Source organism: Leptopilina heterotoma, unplaced genomic scaffold (genome assembly GCF_015476425.1).
Source record: "Leptopilina heterotoma isolate Lh14 unplaced genomic scaffold, ASM1547642v1 Lhet_64, whole genome shotgun sequence".
NCBI lineage: Eukaryota > Metazoa > Arthropoda > Insecta > Hymenoptera > Figitidae > Leptopilina > Leptopilina heterotoma.
This window is the reverse complement of record NW_025111150.1, coordinates 780,675-804,913: the sequence shown is the minus strand read 5'-3', so window position 1 is coordinate 804,913 and position 24,239 is coordinate 780,675. Positions and strand designations below refer to the sequence as shown.

Sequence of the window (24,239 nt, the reverse complement as noted above, 5' to 3'; positions counted from 1 at the left end):
TCGTTTTATAGAAAACAAAAAAATTCGTTTTCAAGAAAACGAAATAATTAAATTTATAAAGAAAATAAAATTCACTTCAAAGAAAACGAAAAAGTTTATTTTAAAGAAAAAAAGTTATTTTAAAGAAAACGAAAAATTAATTTCAAAGGAAAAAAATTTTTTCCAAGAAAACTAAATTAAATTTAAAGAAAATAAAATTTACTTAAAAAAAAACGAAAAAAATTCATTTTAAAGAAAAAAAGTTATTTTAAAGAAAACAAAAAATTAATTTTAAAGAAAACGAAGAAAAAATTCATTTTAAAAAAAAAATGGTTTTAAAGAAAAAAAAAAAATTGTGAAGATTGTAATATAAAAGGTTAAGAAAGTTTTCCCTGCTTCTAAAACCACAAATCTATGCGAGATGAATTTTTTTCCTTACCGATCCTGTGTCGTAGTATTTTTCCAGCTCTTTGAAAAGGTCCGTGAAGACGTAGGAATTCTGTTCGTATAAGATGCCATAAGTCTTCTTAAACATGTCATGAAATCCGACTTTGCTCGACTTCAAGAGATCTTGAAAATAACCTGCAAAAAAAAAAAAAAATGGTAATATTCATATAAGAAAATTGTTCCCGTCAGAGAAAGATGATCTTATTTTTAACAATAAGAAAAAAAAAGCCGCTCAGGATTTATACTGCGGTGGTGAAGTTGACAACGCTTTATGATCAACGATTTAGATGAAAGAAATATTTTTCGAAGTAAATTTTTCAGTTTGTTTTCGCTTTGGACAAATTTTTTTAATAAAAATAGTAAAATTTATTATTATTCTGCTTTAGATTCAAATTTTTTTAAAAATTCAATAATTTATAAAAATATTGTTATGAAACATAAAGATATCGATTACTCCGAGTCTTCGACTCGGAATGATCAATTTCTTCATGTTTTCAATTATTTTATTAAAACTTTTTTTTAATAATTGAATCCTTTGGAAAATTTTTTAAAATAATTGAAATTTTGCAAAGAATTTTATTAAATTGAATTGTATTTAAGTTTTGAAAATAATTGAATTTCGAAGAAGAATTTTAATATTTATAAAGATAATTGAAATTTTGCCAAGAATTATGTCAAATTTTTGAAACTTAACAGTAATTCAATTATTTGTAAAAATTTCAATTTTAAGCCTTTTAAAATGTCAATTATTTATCAAATTTTCATTTATAAACCTTTTGGAAATCTATTATTTGTAAAAATTTCATTTGTAAACCGTCTGAAGTTCAATTATTTATAAAAATTTTAATTGTAAACATTTTGAAATTCAATTATTAAAAATTTCAGTGCTAACCCTTTTGAAATTTAATTATTTACGAAAACTTTAATTTTAAGCCATTTGAAATTTTAATTTTTTATCAAATTTTCAATTGTTAATCCTTTGAAATTCAATTATTTGTAAAAATTTCAATTTTAAGCGTTTTAAAATTTTAATTATTTATCAAATTTCTATTTATAAACCTTTTGAAAAATCTATTATTAAAATCTTTTGTAAAATCTAATATATTTATAAAAATGTCAATTATAAACCATGTTTGAAGTTCAATTATTTGTGAAAATTTTAATTGTAAACATTTTGAAATTCAATTTTTTTAAATTTCAGTACAAACCCTTTTGAAATTGAATTATTTATAAAATTTTCAATTGTAAGCCCTTTAAAATTCAATTATTTTAAAAATCTTGGAAATTTAATTATTTATAAAATTTTCCATTTCAATCTTCTTGAAATTCAATTATTTAAAAAAATTTCAATTGTAAAACGCTTTTGAAATTCAATTACTTATAAATACTTGTATTGAACTATTTTTGAAATTTTAACTATTCATAAAATTTTTATTCGTAACCCTTTTTGAAATTTAATTGCTTTTTAAAAATGTTAATTTAAAACCCTTTGAAATTCAATTATTTATAAAAGTTTCTATTTTAATCTTTTTGAAATTCAAGTTTTAAAAAAATGTCAATTGTAAATCTTTTGAAATTCAATTATTTTTACAAATTTTAATTTGCAACTTTTTGAAATTTTATTTATAGAAATATTTTAATTCAAAAGCTTTTGAAATTCAACTATTTATAAAAATTCCAATTGTAAAACTTTTTAAATTCAATTTTAAAAATTTCAATTTAAATATCTTTTCAAAATCTTTCTATATTATTTATAAAAATTTCAATTGTAAACCCATTGGAATTCAATTCTTTAAAATAATGTAAACTGCAACTTTCCCAAATTTTTAGAATTGTTGAATAAAATGATTCACTAAAAATCTTTTATAAATAATTATTTTGAAAAAGTTCTTGAAAATTATTATTGGCAAAAGTAAAAAAATAATTTTTAGAAAAGTTTAAAATGTTCAAATTTTGAAAAATATAATTATGTTTAGAAAGTTTTATAAGTTTTGTCGATTTAGAAATTAGTTACAAATAAGAAACAAAATTTTTGAGGAATTAAGTGAGTTCTAAATATTTTCAAAAATCTCAAAAATATGTCAAAAATTGGAATTTTCTTTTAGTAATTCTATAATTTTGATATTTTACGAGAGAAATGAGTAAATGAAGAAATGAAATAAAGAAATTAATAAATGTTTTAAGAAGTGAAAAAAAATCTATTAATTAACAAATTTTTCGCGCATAATAAATTTTCAATAACTTCAAATATTTGCAGAATTTGATTATTCATTTCTGATTCCGCGCAATTTTTCCTTTCTATTTTTTTCCCCCCTTTTTTTGAAACGTTATTTCAAAGCAAAAGTTCTGACTTTACTTCTCTGATCGACGCTTTTTAATTAAAGAAATTCCAAGGTTTCACCTTTCACGAACAGGTCGAGCCGACAGGGAAATTGGCGTCGGTGTCGCCTCAACGCCGGGAAATAGGGGGAAAAGCCGTTGTCGACGATAGAAATTAGACGAGATTTCACTAGAGCAGGACGAGCGTTTTGCGCGAATTAAAAGCAGGCTGCTGCTGCTACTGCTGCGTTAAGTGCTCCCTTTTTGCCCTTTATGCGCTTTGATATCGTCAGACCAGAGTAGTCGGCGATACGTTAGGTATAGTCCTGTCCTTTCACATTTTACCTTTCCCTTATATACAATTTCCTATCTTTTTCTCATTTTTCTCCCGTCTCACTTTTCCCTCGCCTTTTGTCGTCAAAAAAAAAAAAAAAAAAAAAGAGGAAAAAAAGAGAAATTTTTAATCTCGTTCTTCGCACGATGAAAGTGGTGATAAGAAGAGAAAAAAAAGGAAAGAAAAGAGGGAAATTATATATGTAGGTTGGTGCTTCACGTTTGGGATTTAAGTGTGCGAAATGGAGGTACCATAAGGGTTTATTGTTATCGATGAAAGTAATTTTTCAAGTCTGTCGATTTTTCCCGTTTATCAAATTGAACATTCGGCAAAAATTGCGTATATCGACTTTTTATACATATGAGTGGGAATTTTATATTAAAAACATTTTTCTCCTCGAACAAAAAACAGGGTTTCTGCAAAAATTTAATTCTGTTATTCCCTGACTTTTCCCTGATTTCCAGAGTTTTTCCTGACTATGATTTTGACTTTTTCCTTGACCCTAAAGAATATTCTGATTTAGTCTAAAAATTATTAGGTACTCAAAAAAATGTTCTATTACATTCATTTACGAATTTATTTAATTGGAAAATTATTCGAAAACATCAATAACTTCTTTATTAAATAAATATTAAAAAATAATTATATTTTTTCATAGGAATATTTTTACTGTAACGTCTTCAAAATTATTTTCATTATTTCAATTTACTATTATTATTTTCTAAACGTTTTAACTAAAATTTTTCCTTTAAACAAATTATTTTTACTAATTTTTGAAATAGTTCCTTTAGAATTTTCAAATTCATTTGTTTACAACTCAATATTATGAAATTTCAATTATTCGAAAATTCTTCAATTAAATATAAATTAGAAAATAAAAAATTCAAATATATTTTTAAAAAATTCAATTAAATTAAAAAAAAAAATTAATTGTACAGTTAGTTTAAAGAAAGTATGAAAAATTCAAATTTTTAATGATTTTAATTTGAAACCTTTTCAAAATTATTTTTAAATCAATTTTTATTAGAAAATTCTATGAAAATTCAATTATTTAAAAACAAAAATAATAATTTATTGAATAAATGAATGTTTCTCAAAATTGAATTTTCATAAAGAAATACATCAACAAATTTTTAAATCATTGACTTTCTTTGACGAATTTAAAAATTTTTTTAAGAATAATTGCATTTTTCGAGAAATACAATTCAAATTGTGTTAGAAATAATGAAAAATACTTGCAATTCGTGTGAAAAATTCATTAATTTTTAATTTGAAGCCTTTTCAAAATTCAATTATTTCTAAAAATTCATGCAATAAAGCGTTTAATATTCAATTATTATCTAAAATGGTAACTAAAAATTATTTTTAAATCAATTTTTATTAAAAAATTCTATGAAAATTCAATTATTTAAATACAAAAATAAATGTTTTATTGAATAATTGAAAATTTCTTAAATTGAATTCTTTCGTAATAAGTTTTATTAATTATTATGATATTAATTGAATTTTTGAAAAGAATTTTATTATTTGTAAAAATAATTAAATCTCTAAAAAGAATTTTAATATTTATGAAAATAATTAAACTATTGCAAAGACTTTTATAGGAATTTTTTAAATAATTAATTTTTTTAAATAATATATATACAAATTCTATTTTAAATAATTTAATGAATGCGAATTTTTTATTATTTATGATAATAATTGAATTTTATCAATACTTTTCTTAAAATAATTGAATTCGTTTGGAAAACTTTATTAAAATAGTAAATATCGAAAATCATTGAACTGAGAAAAATTTTTTTAAAGTAATTGAAATTTTGACAAGAATTTTATTACTCTTAGAAATAATTAAATTCTTGTGATGAATATTGTTATTTATGAAAATAGTTGAATTTTATAAAATTAAAAATATGAAAAATTTAGATTTAAAAAATTTTTAGTTTCAAACCATATCAAAATTTAATTACTTCTAAAAATTCCTCCCAAAAGGCTCGAAATATTATCAAATATTATCTAAATCTTTAACTGAAATTTTTTCTTTAAGTTAAAATTTTCAAAAACAATTGAATTTCTGCGAATAATTCTTGTAAAATATATTATTATATTTATAGAAACAATTGAATATTACAAAGAATTTTATTAAAATTCTTGAAAATAATTGAATTTCTGAAAAGAATTTTAATATTTATTAAGATAATTGAATGTTTCTTAAATTTGAATTCTCATAAAGAATTTTATCAATAAATTTTTAAATAATTGTACTATTTTGACGAATTTCTGCAATGAGTTTTATTATTTATGATGTCTGTAAAATTTTGATTATTTTTGAAAATAATTAATTCTTCTGGAAAATTTTATTAAAATAGTAGGTAGATATTGAAAATCATTGAATTGAGGACATTTTTTTAAAATAATTTAAATGTTGCCAAGAATTTAAAAAAAAATTTTGAAAATAATTGAGAAGAATTTTATTATTTATAAAGATACTTGAAATTTTGACCAGAATTTTTAAAAATTATTGAACATAATTGAATTTCTGCGAAGAATTTTATTCCTTCTGAAAATAATTGAATTTCTGCAATCATTTGTAACTTTTCTAAAATTCAATGTTTTTTTTAATAGTATTTATTTAACAGTAATAATTCTTCTATAAATCCATTATATTTTTCATAATAAATTAAATATTTAAATGATTCAAAAGAGTTTTAAATTTAATTTTTTTAAATAATTGAAGTTCAAAAGGTTTAATATTAAAATATTCATAAATAACTGAATTTCAAATATACTTTTGTAGTTTACAAAAAAATTCAGTTAGTACAGACAAATTTTATTTTAAAAATTTTTGAAACTTATATTTTTTGTGAAAACTACACGTTCTCAAAATAACATTTGACGTGTGATTGCAATTTCTCGCTGCGCGTGTGTATTTCAGACAATCAAGAGTGAAAATTCATTGAAAGTTTAAGTAGACGCTGCAATTCAGGGAGTTTGAGTTTAGAGTGTCCGTCTATTGCTATACGTCTACGTCTATGAGACACATTATGAAGGCACTATAGTTTGGTTTAGTGGTGTGGTATCTTTGGGGTGTCTGTGGACAACGTAATTGCTCCAACCACCCTCATCTCGTTTTCCACCCTACTACATTAACGTGTAAAATCTACAGGGTGCCCCTTTTAAATTTATCCTCAAATTCTCATTTCCAATTTTCCAAACTGATTATTTTTATACTATAATCATATCAGAGTCAAAAGAACTGTAAATTTAAAATTTAAATTTAAAAAAAAAATTTGTTTAATTTTTCAATTACCCAGTTGGGGAAAATTCTTACAGAAGGTGATTATAATTATAAGAGAAACAATAAATAAATAAAACATATTAAGTCTATAAATAAATAAGAGTGAAGAAATAGATTAATATAAATAAAATAATTAATTTTCGGTATACCCTATTTTTTCCCACTATTCACTTTATTCCGCTTGTGAGAGAACTGTCATGCCATCTGGGCGGCAATTTTATGAACTGTATTGGCGCGAAATTCAAAAAAACGAAAAAGTAGATAGTAAATAAATAAATCAAAATAATAAATAAATAAATCGAATAATAATAATAATAATAATAATAATAATAATAATAATTTTCAAACAGTACAATTTAGAGGTTGTATTCTTTGTGAAAAAATGATGTGGTAACTTAAAAAATTGATATTGGACAATTTAAAAGTTGTTTCAAGTGTTTTATTGGCGGGACGTGAAAAAGAAAAATGTGAGAGGCATTTCAGCAATTCTTATAAATAGTTATTTGAAACGTGATGTAACTGAAGAATGCTTTTGTTGAACCACCGGATATGTGTGCGGAAAAGGAGGAGACCCTCTCTCGTATCACTCCGGAAGAACCCCTGAAACTTCTATCATGCAGAGTGCGACCAGGATGGGTGCAACCTTGACTTGGGTTCTCCTATCTAACGTGCTTCAAAGAAGCCTCTTAGGAGTCACTAAAACAACCTGAATTATCAAAGAAAGCTTGAAATTCTAGACCAAGAATAATCAACGACAAAGTATTCGTTTAAACGTACTTTTCTGGGGAAAAAAATTCTTTACTCTCAATAAGAAAATTCTATAACTGAAAACTTCTTTACTAAATTCTAACTGTAGTAACTAAATTATAACTTTACTAGCTATTCTAACTATAGGGTCATTTGGGGTAAATGTATAATCAGAATATCTATTTTTCAACAAAAATATAAGCTTTTTTTTCGATAAACGGTAAAACTTATGTAAAAGTCAGGAATTTTTATTAAAAGTACTGGACAATATTAAATATTTAGTTGCGTTTATCTCGGCGTTTATAATTTTCATAAATAGATGAACTTCAAAAGGTTTCAATTTGAAATTTAAGAAAATTTCAATTTTGAAAGAATTTAATTAGAAATTTTAAAGAACTCAAATTTTTGAACAATTTTAATAATTTAAATTCTTCTGAAATTATAGTTACATTTTTTAAATATATATTTAATTAATAAAATATTAAAAACAATGAATTTATAGAAGAATTTTAGTTAAAAAAAAACAAAACAAAAATTGAATTTTGGATAAGTTACCAGCAAAAATTCAATTATTCTTATAAGTAATAAAATTCTTTTCCAAAATTCAATTTCATATTCGAAAATTTTAATAAAATTCTTTTTAGGAATTCAACAACTTTCAAAATTAATAAAATTCGTCTCCAAAATTCAATTATGTTCCAAATTTTTAAAAATTCTATAGTCAAAACTTCAATTATCTTTATAAATAATACAATTCTTCTCCGAAATTCAATTATTTTTGAAAATTTTAATAATATTCTTGGCAAAATTTCAATTATTTCCAACAACTTTCCTAAAGAATTTAATAAGTAAATAAAAATTTTACTAAAATTCTAACCAAACAGTTAATTATTTTCATAAATAAAAAAACAATGCAAAGGAGTTTAATTATTTACGATTTTTTTTTATAAATTTCTTCGAAATAATTCAAGTATTTTTATAAATAATAAAATTCTCTTTAGGAATTCAATTATTTTCATAAATAATGAAACTCATCACAGAATTTCAATTATTCAATACAATTTTAGTCGAATTCCTAGAAAAATGTAATTATTCTGCTTACAAATTTTATTAAAATTCGTCCAAAGAAGTAAATTATTTATTAAATTATTTATTAAATTATTTATTAAATTATTTATTCTTTTAATTAAATAATTGATTTCTCGTAGAATTTTCTAATAAAAATTAATTTATAAATTATAGTTTGAATTGAAATTTTCGATAATAATTTAATATTAAAAGCATAAAAATGAATTGCAACGAATTGCTACCAAAAATGTCGATGAAATAAAAAATTTATTTAAATTTTTGGCACCGAAAATCCACACATCAAATCAAAAATCAAAGATCCACTTTAGTATTAAGTTGATAATTTCAAGACAACTGTGAAATAAAATTAAAATAAAGTAATTTCATTCGACTTTAATTTAAAAAAAAAAATATTGAGTCAATAAATAAATAAATTTTAGTTAATTGATATTGCGATTTAATTAAAAAGAATTGGATTTCCTGAACAATTCTGACGGCACTTATGTGCTTAACGTAATCTATATTCTTCCGTGGTGTGTGGTTAGGGACACACTGGACGACCGAATCCCAAATTCATGTCAGATTACACACTGGATTGCTTTTCGGATTAAAAGATTAGGAAAACTGCTCAATTTTAACACGAATGGTCTATTTTCTCACGCCCTTGTTTCCGGTACACTGACTTTATTAAAATTCACCATATAATATCAACCGCTCAAGACAACAGTCTAGAATTAGAGCATTTATTAAAATTAACATAATTGTTTTCCTCGAAATAGACGAGCACAAGTTTATTAAAATTTACAGAAACTTATTATCTCCCTTAAAATGTTCAAATTTAGTCTTTCGGAAATTTCCCCCTTTATTTTCACTCCTATTACTGAAAGTATTATCAAAATTTTTTAAAAGTATTAAAACGATTTGTTAAAAAAAAGTTCGTAGAAATATATCCAATATTTGATACTAATGAGTGTCGTTTAGGGACGTGAAACGAATTTTTCAAAATATCGAATAGAAAAGATCTTGAAAGTTTTTTTATTTTCTGTACCTACAACAAATGAAGAGCGTTCTCTTGAAAAGAAAAAAAAACGAAAAATACGGTAGGTATTTAAATACGAAATGTAAACAGAACAAAGTTCATAAATGGAATTCTCATTTATCAAAGTCCTACTGGTGTGGGTTGCGTGGATATATAAAGATTGAGTGAAATATTCTGGCACTCATAAAAGCAAAATCTGAATTGGTAATCATTCTTTACTCTCAAAGAATAATATTCTTCTTAGATTAACGAGTTTGACTAAAGTACGAGATTTTTTTTTATTATTTTGCACACACAGCTATTTCTGTCAATTTTTGAAAATGTCATGGACAATCAGACGCACGAAATACAAATTTTATGCAGATGTAAAAAATATATTATTCATTTTGCAACAATTGTGAAAGTTTTCAAAATTTATTTTTGAATGTTTTCGAATAATTTACTTTTGGAAAACACGGGGAAATAAATATATATTTCAAGTGATTTTTCATAATCAAAATAATCAGGCCACGGATGTTATGACTTTTTTTTGACTTTTTTCGACTATTTTCAAATAATGCGACTTTTTCGACTTTTCTTCAAAATTTTGCGACAAAGCAAAATTTATTTTTGAAAAATTTTTCTAATTGAATTTTTGAAATATACAATTAAAAAGATTTTGAATAATTGAAATTTTGTAAAATTTAATTCAAAATAAATCAATTTTTCAAGTATTTTATTACAATTTTTGAAAATTAACTTCTACAGAATTTTCTTTGAAAATTTTGGAAATAATTGAATTTTTAAAAATTTTAATAAATAATCTTCAAATGTAAATTCAATAAAAATTAAAATTAATGAAAATTAGGTTCTAATAGAATAATATTCAAATAGTTTTGAAAAAAGTAATTTTCTGAATTATTTCGTTCTAATTTTTTTAAATTCAATTATTTTTAATACTTCCGAAAATTCAAATAATCATATTCAAATTGAATTCAATTCAATTTTTAATTAAAATTCTTCAAAAAATTAGTTTTTTTTTAAATTATACCAAAATTCTTTAATTATTTTCGAAAAATTACATTACAATATTTATAAAAAAAACTAATTCTTAGAATTGTTTTATCATAATTTTTTAAGATTCAATTACCTTCGAACAAAATAAATTAAAATTTTTTAAAATTTACTATTTTAGAATTTTTGAAAAATTATTTTTAATTGAAATTCTTTAAAAATTTGATTCCTTTTTAAAAATTTTTAAAAAATTCAATTATTTTTAAAAGATTACAAAATTTATGAAAAGAATTGAATTATTGCGCACTAATTTATAAAAATTTGTATAAATAATATTGAATTCCTTTGAAATTTTTATTATTTATGAAAATAATTGAATGCCAAAAAAGAATTTTATTATTTATGAAAATAATCGAAACCCTGTAAAAAAATTCATTATTTATGAAAAGAATTGAATTATTGCAATCAAATTTATAAAAATCTGTAAGGAATTGAATTCCTATTAAATTTATATTATTTATAAGAATAATTAAATTTTTGCGTAATTTTGGAAATTTTTTTTTAGATAGTTGATATTGAAAATCAATTTAATTATTATTTTCAAGAATTTTTAACTAAAATTCTTCTTAAAATCGATAATTTTTAATAATTTTTGAAAAAGTTCTTTGACAATTTTCAAATCCATTTGTTTACAATATTCAATTTTACGAAATTTCAATTATTCGTAAATTCTTCAATTACATATATATTAGAAAATAAAAACTTCAAATAATATAAAAAAATTCGCAATTAAACTTACTCAAAAAACATTTATTCCACAGAATTGTTAATTAAAAATATGAAAAATTCAAATTTTCAAAGATTTTAATCTGAAACCTCTTCAAAATTCAATTATTTCTCAAAATTTATAATTAAATTTATAATTAAATTTAATATTGAATTATAATCTAGACTTTTAACTGAAATCCATTTTTAAATAAATTTTTATGAAAAAATTATAATAGAATTCAATTAAATTAAAAATTTTAAATACAACAAAAAAAATTTATTGAATAATTGCATATCTCTTAAAATTGAATTCTCATAAAGAATTGTACCAATAAATTTTTAAATAATTGAATTCTTTTGACGAATTTTAATAAAATTTTTTAGAATAATTACATTTTTTCGAGGAATTCGATTAAAAATTAAAATTGTATTACAAAAAAATTAAATTTCTGCAATGAGTTTTATTATTTAAAATAATTGAATTTCTAATAAGAATTTTATTATGAACGAAAATAATTGAATCCCCGTAAAAATTTTATTATTTATGAAAATAATTGAATGTTTGCGAAGAAATTTTTAAAAAATATTTGTAAATAATGAAATTCCTGTGAAATCTTTATTATTTTTAAAAAATAATTAAAGATTTGCGTATATTTTTATTAATTTTTGAAAAATAATTGAATTCTTTTGGCAAATTTTTTTAAAATAGTAGATATTAAAAATCATTGTATTGAGGAAAATTTTTGAAAGTGTAGTCGACAATGTATAAATTGTTCTTCTACAAATTAATGGTATGTACTCTCAATGTACCTGGCCTCCGCCAGGTTGAGTCATGGGCCTTTACCCAGGATTTTGCGAAGTAGAGGGGTGCAGGTAAGACTTTGTAAACCTTCCACCCCCGAAAGATCGGCAGTACAAAATTAACCTTTTAAGAATAAACACTCTTTTTTTAAAATGAACACGAGCCTCTCCCAATTATTTAACGCCCTATCCATCCTACAAAAGTAATTGAAATTTTGCCATAGGAATTGTATTAAAATCTTTGAAAATAATTGAATTTTGGAGAAGAATTTTATTATTTTTAAAGATAATTTAAATTTTGACGAGTATATTTTTAAAAATTTTTAAACAGAATTGAATTTCTGCGAAGAATTTTTTAGCTTTTGAAAATAATTGAATTCCTACAATCATTTGTATTTTCTCTAAAATTCTCCAAATTGTATCGTACAATTTATGAATTTTTCGTTTTTTCTCAATCAATTTACAGACTTCACGGACCTTTTTTTTTTTTAAAAAAACGGACTTTTACGGACTTCAAGCAAAGTTACGGACTTTTACGGAATTTACGAACCTAGTTCGAGCCCTGCTATTTTTAATAGACTAAAGCGACTTTTTTTTCGTTAAAGTCGATCCAAGAACTGAATAATTTTTAATTATGAAAATTATATTTAACAGAACAATATTTTCATAACAAAATTTACTAACCAAAAATAGTAAAAGTTGATAAAAATGCAGAATTTTCGGGCATAGGCTTAACTTTTAGAAGATAGTAAAAATTACCACACATTTTTTCCCCTGTATGAAAATATGTGAAAAAAATTCCAAATAGGTAAGGGAGTATAATAATAATTTGCTTGGGAAGATAAATATTATTATTAATACGCGCAAGATTTTTGAAAGTATGCCCATATACCTTTTGGCTAGAGATGAGGGAGAATTTTTTTTTTTTTGATAAATTCCACGGATTTGAGTATTGTGGAATTCTCAATTAGTCAGTTATTCGAGGGTAAAATCGAAGTTGTCCGTCATGAGGCAAGGCCCTTGTGGTCGGTATTACATAAAGGAATAAAGGGTGTGTATGAAAATGGGGGTGAAAAGAGATTCCTGTGGTTACACGCAGTCACGATAGAAGTGGATGTTGAAACACCGCAAGACTCTTCTACTAGTGAGCTTGTGAGGTCTTTTTTAATTAAAGAGGGACCGCAAGTGCATTGACAGAGAGGAAGTTGGGAACGCTCTGTATATACGCACTTGCACACGTCTATCCGAAGGTTTCGTTGCCATAAGTCTTGTGCGTATTCGCCACTTAAGGCACTTCAAAGAGAGGAACCTCATACTGAAAAGAGACCGACGGCGAGTGGCGACTTTCCTCATCTCGTTAGGAGATGTGGCTTCCAGCTATTTATTTCCACCAATAAGTGCGAAATTGGCATATTTCTTTTTTTCCTTCTTATTTCGCATGAAGAAACTTGAGGAATTTTCAATTCTGTTTTCAACGTCGGTTTGCAATTTTCGCTCAACACTCTGACGGGAGATGTACATATTATACTCTTTTGGATGGCAGGGAAGAATATTTATCTTCATGTCAAGCTAATTTCGTAATTATTAATTAAGTTTCAGATGTTTGTGCAAATTCTTCTTCGTCTGAAGAATTTCTTTACTCTAAGGGAAAAAGTTTATTGAATGAAAGAAACCTTTCAATTGAATCTATTTGTTATGACAATGACAATAAAGTTCTGTTGATTCAAATAAAAGTTCAGTAAATTTTAACAGAGTTGCCCACATAAATTTAATTTCGTTTTTCCCTGATCATGAAAGAAAATTCGGTATAAGTGATCACTTCTCTAATAACTATAAGAGTTAGGTCTCGAAATCATAATGTATTTAAATTAAAATATAAAATTAATTGAAATTGATTTAAATCAAAATACAAAATTCATTTAAATTCAAATTGCTACTCCTTAATTAATTTGTAATCCACTAAAAATGTTAAAATTACATAAGGCAATCTGATATTAAATTTGTAAATCAAATTTCAGAAAATGAAACACAGAGCGACGTGAAACACAAAGGATATATATGATACAAAGAATTTATCCCCGTACATTTTATTTCGTTTACGAAACTTGAAGTAATAAAATGTAAAAAATGAAAAAAATATATGTTATTATTTGTGTCTGCAAAAATAGAAATTGAAGAAGTTCTTTGGCTTCTCCTTTTTAACAAAGTTATAAACAACAATAAACGACAATAATATTGAATTTAGAGAGGTACAAAATGAAATTCCATTAAATCAGAGAGGAAGACAAATTGTAAGGAAGTTGCATCTACTTACTGTGAAATCTTTTTCCTCTTGTGTCGAGCAATAGTTGCAGTCGATGAAGAGTGTCTCTTGTTGCTTTCTCATGTTTATCTCGAGCTCTTGCTTGTAGTCGCAATTCCATATCCGCCGAACAGCATACCTCGCCTCCACTACTTATTCCTCCACATGTCTTCAATTCCCTCGCTGAAAATTGCAAAACAAATGTTCATTAGTGACAAACATTTACCATTATTTTTTTTCGTATTTTATCATTTTCTCCTTTAATTTAATTACACTGAGAAAACAATAGGTTTTGAATCAAACATATGTTTGCTATACCTACAGTCAATCAGAAAATTATATTTTTCAGATTAAACATAATAAATTTGATTCAATAAAAATTACGTTTAACTCAATTATTATAAAATATGTTTAATTCAAACATATTACTACTTATGTCTGAATTTAAAAAAATTCTTTCTCAGTGTGAGATTAATTTTATTATTAATGTAAAATAATGTAAAATATTCCCCAGCAGATGAAAATGTGAAAAAAATAACAACTTAACAAACAATATATGCTAAAAAGAAAGAACATAAAAGAAAAACACGCGAGTAAATCTAGTGGTTTTTGTATAATACAAAGAGTTGTACTCTCGTGAATTCAAGACTTTCCCGCAAGTGTTTGCTGAAGGAATACTGTTGAATTTCAGGGCCAGGACGACGGTCGAGGAGTTCTGCAAATGTAATTCGATTCTCAGAAACAAGAAAGCGTTAGGTACTTCGTGATTGCAATTCAATATTTTTTCCACGTTCTGCGTAAACTATAAAATACTGATCATATTACGAAGGGAATCAAAATACATATAATATACACACACAGTACTTTGAAGAAGCGAGAGAGGGTGCGTTTTCTTGAAATAGACGCTCTTCTTGTTGCGCCTATACTTTTGTAATTTTCCATCATCCATGTGAATTTTATATAACTTTTCTCAGGAAATCCAATAATTCAATACTATATATATATATTTTACATGAAAAAAGAAGAAGAAGAAGAAGAAAAAATGTCATCTAAATATCTGTATATGTGTATATGCATTAAAAATACATTGAACAGGAAGCATATGTTCTTATGGTAATTAAATTTACTTCATAAAATGTTAGTGTTGCGCAAAACTAACAGCTTCTTCGAAGATCTTCACCCTCTGTTAACTTCTCCATTATCGTTACGGTGTGGTGAACTCTTGGATGAGGGTGCGATAACAATTACGTGTGCTTTTTGGATGGGATTTATTGAGCCTTGAAATAGAAAGAATTGACCTTCCTTTACTTCCCTTTTTTTAACATGCGATAAAATTCGGAAAATTTGTACGATAATAAAATGTAATTAAGATTTTAAATTTGGAATTATTAACATATTTTTCTTATTATATTTATTGTATTATATATTTATTTATTGTTATAAAAGAGGCTAAAGTTGGCAAAGTTTTTAAAAACGAAAAAATAATGCTAATAATTATTTTATTTTGGCTTCAAATTCATGTTATTGCGATGATCCACAAGTTTTCAACGGTCAAATGAACAAAATATTTTTTATTAATGATATTTTCATAAATTACTCATTAAATTAAAGTAATAAACGATGGAATTTTAGATAAAGAAATTTTAAGAATTAATTTTTTTGACAGAGGCTCAAAATTATTATAATAAATATTTGATTTGAAGAAGAAATAAATAAATTTCGTTCATTTGAACGTTCACAACTTAAGGAACTTATTTTTGAGTAATTTTCTTTTAAGTGTATAAAAATTAATTTCTTAACATACCCCTATGAAAATAAGAGATGAATTTCAATTGAAAAAAATTCTAATTTGATTTTTTGTTTTTTACTTAAAACGTTGCGAACTATAGCCTTTTATATATATTTATCGTCCTTTTTCTTAAAAAAAAATTATATTCTCGAAAATCTAAATATTTCTATGACACTTGAAAAAGAGTCGAATTTTCAAATAAAAAACAGAATTTTCATTTTTAAAAAACAGAATTATTTTACTATATGTTTATTTGATTAAATTTACATAAAATTATGTTCTACATATTTTACACAAAACTTTTATGATATATGCACTTTCAAAGCATTTATTTTGTTGTTCAAAAGCCTTTTAAAAAAAGAAAATATTCAATTTAACATTTAATTCTTTCTATTTCTAACAATAATTAAACTTACAGAAGAGATATTGAATTTACTTTAAATAATTTAATTTTATAAAATTAGCGTTTACAATTTACAAAGTTTTATTTATTGTTACTATGTAAATTACAAAATTTATTATTTTCAAAGATCAAATTCAATTCTTGAATAATTTCAAATTCAAAATTTCAAAAAGTGATTTATATTTAGTAATTAATTAATTATTATTATTAATCTTTACACGAATTCGATTATTTTCATAAATAGTAAAATTCTTCACTGATATTCAATTATTTTAAATACAATTTTGATTAAATTTGTCGAAAACGCATGAAAATGTCAATTAATTTCATAAACAATAAAATTCTTCACAGAGAAATTTTTTAATTATTTTCAAAAAATTGTATAAAAATCAAATTATTGTCAATACAGTTATAATTCAATTTCTCCAGAGAATTCAATTCTTTTTCAAATTTTAATAAATTCCTTGCAAAAATTCAATTATTTTTATAAATAATAAAAATCTTTATCCATATGAATTCAATTATTTTCATAAATAATAAAATTTTTTAGAGGAATTTTCAATTATTTTCAAAAAATTTTATAAAATTCTTTATAATAATTCAATTATTGTCAATACAATTATAATTCAATTACTGGAAAAAATTTAATTCTTTTTAAAATTTTAATAAATTTTTCACAAAAATTTAATTATTTAGAATATAATTTTAATAAAATATTTCGAATTCAAGTATTTTCAAAAATTTTAATAAAATTCTATGCAAGATTTAAATTATTTCATATTCAAAATTATAAAAAAGTTAGAAAAATTACAAAAAGTAATATAAAAAATTCAAAAGTTTTAAAATCGAAGTTTTAGAAAATTTGAATTTTAGTAAATTTTAACTAAAAATTCCAAAGATGTTTATTCAAAATGAACATTCTTTTGAAATTATTTAAATTTTTGAATACACATTTAATTGAAAAATTTTCAAATTGTTGAATTTTCATGAAATAATTCAGGTGAACTTTTTTTTCCATTGATAGAAATAATAATTTAAATTTTCAAGCAACTTTCTCAAAAATTATTGAAAATAATTGATTTAGAGAAGAATTTTAGTTAAAAATTCTAGAAAACAATTGAATTGAAATGTTGACGTAATTTTAGAGAAGATTTTCGAAAATAAAATTGCATACATTTTTTGTCTATACAATTATTTTTAGAGTGAAATAAAATATTTTTTAGGGTCAGGAAAAAAGTCAAAATTCTGTCTGGAAATAAGGGAAAAAATAAAATTCCAGGACCTTTTTATTATCCTGCTGAAAATATCACTTTTTATAATATAGTAAAATATTAAAATAGATTTAAAAAAAAGATAATTTATGAGTGAAAAGTTAGAGACAAAAAAATGATAATAATAGGTCAAAGAAAGAAATATATTTCACTTTTATTTTTCTTCAAATTTTCCTGGAATTATGACTGTAGCTCAACCGGCAATTAAAAGATCCCTAGTTTCCCATCCCCAGTAGTGTCAATCCCCCTTTTTTCGTAGTTTCATTTTTAATTTATTTTCTTGCGTATTTCAATTCGATATAAAAATGAATAAACTGAGAACTCGATGTTGTTGAAAATAATCCAAAAAATGTCAGTTTATCTTTAAATTTATTCTATAAATTTGAATTAGTAAAAATATTTACTAATTTGAATTAGAAACTCACTTTTTGGTTTTGAATTAGTAAATTTTACTAAAAAATTAGTAAAAATTACTATTTATTAATAAAATTTACTATTTCAAAAGCAAAAAGGCAGTTACTAATTCAGTAGTAATTTCTACTAAAAAATTTAATTACCAAATAGTAATTTCTACTAAAAAATTAAATTATTAAATAGTAATTTCGGCTAAAAAAATTTGATTACTAAATAGTAATTTCTAATTTCTACTAAAAAATTAAATTACTAAATAGTAATTTCTGCTAAAAAAATTTAATTACCAAATAGTAATTTCTACTAAAAAATTAAATTATTAAATAGTAATTTCTGCTAAAAAAATTTAATTACTAAATAGTAATTTCTAATTTCTACTAAAAAATTAAATTACTAAATAGTAATTTCTGATAAAAAATTAAATTAGTACATAGTAATTTCTACTAATTCATTAGTAAAATTTACTCGTTCAAAAGCAAAAAGCAAATGTTTTAAAATATTATGTTTAAATTTTCAATTAGACTAATTCGATATTTTTGACAATTTTTTTTCTCCTCAATAAGTGTATTTCTTTTGGACATACACCAGAAAAAAGTTGTTGGCAGTCATTAAGATATATATTTTCCACGGTAATTTACCTTACTGTTATTACCTTTTTTTTGAAGGGTTTTTGCGGAGAGGGGACTTAAAAGAGAACGCGAGAAAATAAATCGTCCCCTCGAAATGAATCATTACTTCTATATTGTGTTTGAAAGTTTTCAACAAAATTGGGATGAGAGACTTGAGACTTGAGTATATATACTTGGGTTGGAAAATGAAATTAGCTTAGACCGAGAAATTGGTAGATAAGCAATATAAACCTTCTTGAACCAATATCTTCAAGAGAGAGGGGAAGAATATTATTATACAAACCTGAAACCAATCACCGGATATTCGATATTATCTTTTCTATTTTATTATCATACATTATAATACGAAATTCTCATATTATAATTTTTATAATTTCTTCTATCAATTTTAAAATTTTTATTACAATTTTTAATTTCTATCATACATTTTGCAATTTTTTTAAATAAAAATCATGAAATTGATAAAAGAAATTATAAAAGTTATAATTTTTATAATTTATTTTATCAATTTCATGATTTTTATTATAATTTTAATTTCACTATTGAAAAATGAACTTTAATTGCATATACTGCAGTGGACTTAAAATTGCATGTACGCTATAATTATATGGAAAAACTTTAATTTAAAAAAAAACTTGTTAACTAATCCATGGAATTAAACTGAATTAAAAATTCGAGAGTTGGAAACAAAATAGCTTTTATTACTTCATAACGATTACGAAAAGTAATCCGGCTTTCAGCTTTTATAAGCAAACATTTTCTCCCTCCTTTTTCTCCTTTTTGCGAAACAAAAGAAGGGAAAAACATTTGGCAAAAACTTTCCGGATATCTAGACTTTTAAATTCGTTGTTTGTGTGTTTGTGTTTACAAATGTTGGTGAAAGTACTGGGGCCGATTAAAGTATTGGTTGTGTACGGACACAATCTTGAAATCACAAACTTGGAAAGAAAAACCAATTTCGAAGGAAGCTTTTCTAAAGTACCACCAAATCCTGTCAGGATTTGAAACACCTGTGTTCAGTTGATATTTTATTGGTGATTTCCCAATCTGATGATTGTTTATACTTAAATTTTATATGAATATGGAATTTTATTGAAAATTTCGCTAAATCGCTTTTATTATTTTTCAAATTAGAAAATTTTGACTTTTTAATTTTTACACCTATACTAGCGTCTCGTTATAATTCGTTTCCATGCAAAATGTTAATTTTTCTTTCAAGTTTATGACAAGAAATTTTCGTCTCTTGAATTTAATTTGATATTTTTTCTTAATCGGGGTTGCTACAAAAATTTGATTTTATTTTTCCCTGATTTCCATACAAAATTTTGACGTTTTTACTAAAGAATATTTTAATTCACTCTAAAAATAATTCGATGCAGAAAAAAATGTTTGTAATATATTTATTTTGAAATATTTTCAATTGTAAAATTATTCGGAACATCGACAGTTGTTTTTTAAATAAATATTTAATCATTATTATTTTAATTTTCCACAGGAATTGAGATTTAAAAAAATTTCAAATCCTTTGAAATTCAATAATTTATATGAATTACTACTGTTACTTATCCAAAATTATTTTCAACATTTCATACAATACAATTATTTTCCTGAAATTTTTAACTAAAATTTTTCTCTAATTCAAATATTTTAAATAACTTTTGAAAAAGTACCTTATTAAGAATTCAATTGTTTATTTAAATAAAACAGTTCAACTAAAATATTTCTGAAATACACTTGTTTACAATTATTCAATTTCATAAAATTTCAATAATTTAAAAATTTTTCAATTAAACAAATATATATTAAAAAATACAACTATAATTTTTGAAAAACTTAATAAAAATATTTCAGAAAACTAATTTCCTCAGAATTTTGAATTATAATTTTTTTAAAATTCGACATTTCTGTAACTGCTGTTTAAAACTTTTTGAAATTCAATCTATGTTAATAATATTAGTACTTAATATTAATTTAACATTCTAAAATGCACAATAATATTTTGTATAGAATTTTATTACAATTTTTGAAAATAATTCAATTATTTTGAAGAATTATTTTATGAAAGTTTTGTGAAAATAATTAAACTATTTTGAAGAATTCAATTTCAGTTTGTGTTTAGAATTATTGAATTCTTATAAAGAATTTTATAAAAAATTTTGAAAACACTTAAAAATTCCTCTGAAGAATTTTACTATTTATGAAAATAATTGAATTTCTGCGAAAATTTTTATTAAAATTATATTCAACATAATTGAATTCATATAAAGAATTTTATTATTTTTAAAAATAATTGAATTTTTGCAAGGAATTATTTATTAAAATTTAAAAACGAATTGAATTCTTTTGAGAAATTTAATTATTACTGTATTGACAATAATTGAATTCTTATAAAGAATTATATATAATAACCTATTTATATAAAAATAATTGAATTTTTGCAGGTAATTTATTAAAATTTAAAAAAGAATTGAATTCTTTTAAAAAATTTAATTATAACTGTATTGACAATAATTGAATTTTTATAAAGAATTTTATAAAAATTCCTTGGAAAAATTTTATTATTTATGAAAGTCATTGAATTCATATAAAGAATTATATACCTATATATTTATATAAAAATAATTGAATTTTTGTGAAAAATTTATTGAAATTTAAAAAAGAATTTAATTCTTTCGGAAAATTTCATTAAAATTATTGGAAATCTCATAAAAACTTTTATTGTTTATGAAAATAATTGATTTCCTGCAAATTTTTTTATTTTTATTTTTTATTTTATATGTTTTATTTTTTAATTCAAATTCTATTTAAAATAATTCAATTCTTATGTAGAATTGTATTAAAATTTATTAAAAATAAAATTAATTGAATTCTTTCGAAAAATTTAATTAAAATTGTATTGAAAATAATTTTAAAAGTTCGACTATTTTTAACTATTAATTATTGTTATATGTATATAAATAGAAAGAATTTAAAATTAAGTTAGACATTTTCAAAATTTGTAAAACCTGCAGGACAACAAAATTCAGAATTTTCTTTTATGAATTCTAGAAATTGAATATTTTTCCAGTACTTTCGATAAAATAAAATTCTAGTCCAATTTACTCTCTAAATTTGAATCAGTTAAAAATAACTGATTTAGAAGCAAAAAGTCAGTCACGAATTCAAATAGTAATAATTCTACTGACAAATAGTTAAAAATAACTGATTGTCAGTTAGAAATAACTAATGTTTCAGTAAATTTTTTTGACTCCTTCAATTAGTCAAGTTTTTAACTAATTTATCAGTTATTTTTTTTTTACTGAAAATCAGTTATTTTTAACTGATTCAGAAGCGAAAAGTCAGTCACTGATTGTCAGTTAAAACCATGATTTTTAACTGATTCAAATTAAGAGAGTAAAATTAGCTTCAAGTGACGGAATTCTTTCTTCGAATGCAGAAATTATTATTAAACTGACCCAAATGTTTATTGAAATTAAATAAATATTTATTTTAGATTAAACAATAGAAAGAATGCCAGCCCCTAATTTACGTTAAATTTCAATTTTTAAAAATTGATTAATTTTTGCGTATTTTGAATTTTTGATACAGTGTTACCAATGTATTTATTTCGTTGCTTGAACCAAAAAATTGGTTCTTTCATCAATAAATTTTTCTCCCGTAACTTTAATAACCCTTTTGTATGTCTCAAGTCCTCATAATGTATGCGATGTGTTTATCTTTAAATGGGAATGAGAAAAGATGTGTATAAAAGACTATTAAATGTTTGGTAAAATATAACTTGAAATGTTGAATGCGAAAGCTCAGTATAATGTGGCTGTATCGCTGGCAGTTTGTTAGCGTCGCGACGGTACCGAGACGCCAGGGGTATTTTCCGTCGCGACGCTACTTCCGAGAGACGACTGACTATACGAACATACATTTTTAGTAAAGTTGTAGTAGTACTGGTCACATAAGGATTCTCCGTGTACTGAAAATGCAAGCACGAGAGTCGTTTTCTTTTGCAAAGAAACAGTCGAAAAGCACTTTCTTAGCAATATAAGAAAAGATGCGGACTGCGGGCATAAATTGCCCTCTGCAAAAAGAAAAAAAAATTATTTTTTCTTCTAAATCGTTCATCCTAAAAACGTTGCGAAACGCACGAAAAGTAAACAATGAAAGATAAGATATATGAGAAATAAAATAAATTTCAAGAATATTTCTATATTATGCATTTTTTCGTCTTTTGTGTTTAAAATTAAAACACACAAGAAACACGTGCCATTGCATTTCTCAATGACTAAAAACGCTTGATTACACTTATGAGATAATTCAAGTGTATCAGACCGTGATTTTTTATACACTACATGAAAGGTCATGCTTTGCACACACGTTTTCACCTAACATATCGTTTATCGATTGACCGCACACACCTTAAATATATTTATTCTTGAAAAACGATCAACTTTTATAAAATAAATTTACGATAAAGTCGGAAAGTTCTCGAAATATTTTGCAAATTTTATTACTTATTGAAAAAAGTGTCAATAAAATTCGGAAAATCCATTAGCTTCATGGGCACATTTATTTTACTTCGATTTCTTAATTATATTTATTTGCAGATTGCAGATAGAAATGTTAAAAGTTCAAATTACATTTAACATTTATTAAAATTAAAATAAAAGTTAAAATTAAAAAGTTAGTAAAATAATACTAAAATAATTATCCATTAGAGTTTGATTATATATTCAGGGCTCGAACCAGTGAAAGTATTTAAAAATACACTTTTACGGACCAAAAATGAAAAATAACGGACCAATCACAGACAAAAATATAACCAGTCAGAGTCAAATATAAGAACATTTTACTTAAAACATAAATATTAAATTTTTCATAATTAATTTTATTTTCATAATAATTAAAGTTCACCAAGTGATAAAATCATTATCAATTTAATTATTATTTTCAAGAATTTTTAACTAAAATTCTTCTTAAAAATCGATTATTTTAATTTTTAATAATTTTCGAAAAAGTTCTTTGACAATTTTCAAATCCATTTGTTTAAAATATTCAATATTTTACGAAATCTCAATTATTCGTAAATTCTTCAATTAAATATATATTAGAAAATAAAAACTTCAAATAAAATAAAAAAAAATTCGCAATTAAACTTACTCAAAAAAAATTTATTCCACAGAATTTTTAGTCAAAAATATGAAAAATTCAAATTTTCAAAGATTTTAATCTAAAACCTTTTCAAAATTCAATTATTTCTAAAAATTTACGCTTTAATGCTTTTAATATTCAATTATAATATAAAATTTTAAATAAATTTTTATGAGAAAATTCTACTAGAATTCAATAAATGTATTTAAATAAAGAAAAACAATTTATTGAATATTTAAATGTTTCTTAAAATTGAATTCTCATAAAGAATTGTATCAATAAATTTTGAAATAATTGAATTCTTTTGACGAATTTTAATAAAATTTTTAAGAATAATTACATTTTTTCGAGTAATTCGATTAAAAATAAAAATTGTATTACAAAAAAATTAAATTTCTGCAATGAGTTTTATTATTTAAAATAATTCAATTTCTAATAAGAATTTTATTATGAACGAAAATAATTAAATGTTTGCGTACAATTTTATTAAAATCTTTTTTAA

General features: G+C 22.8%; 1 protein-coding gene across 2 annotated transcripts in view; it reads right to left on the bottom strand.

Moving 5' to 3' along the window:
• Positions 1-24,239, bottom strand: part of LOC122509913 (glypican-6) — a 191,001-nt gene that overhangs the window by 19,795 nt on the left and 146,967 nt on the right. For both annotated transcript variants that reach the window (XM_043624238.1, XM_043624239.1), the window contains exons 2-3: positions 14,105-14,275; positions 419-561 (exon numbers count right to left, since the gene is read on the bottom strand). In XM_043624238.1, coding sequence (XP_043480173.1) covers positions 419-561; positions 14,105-14,275 — 314 coding nt within the window. The remainder of the gene's footprint in view (positions 1-418; positions 562-14,104; positions 14,276-24,239) is intronic.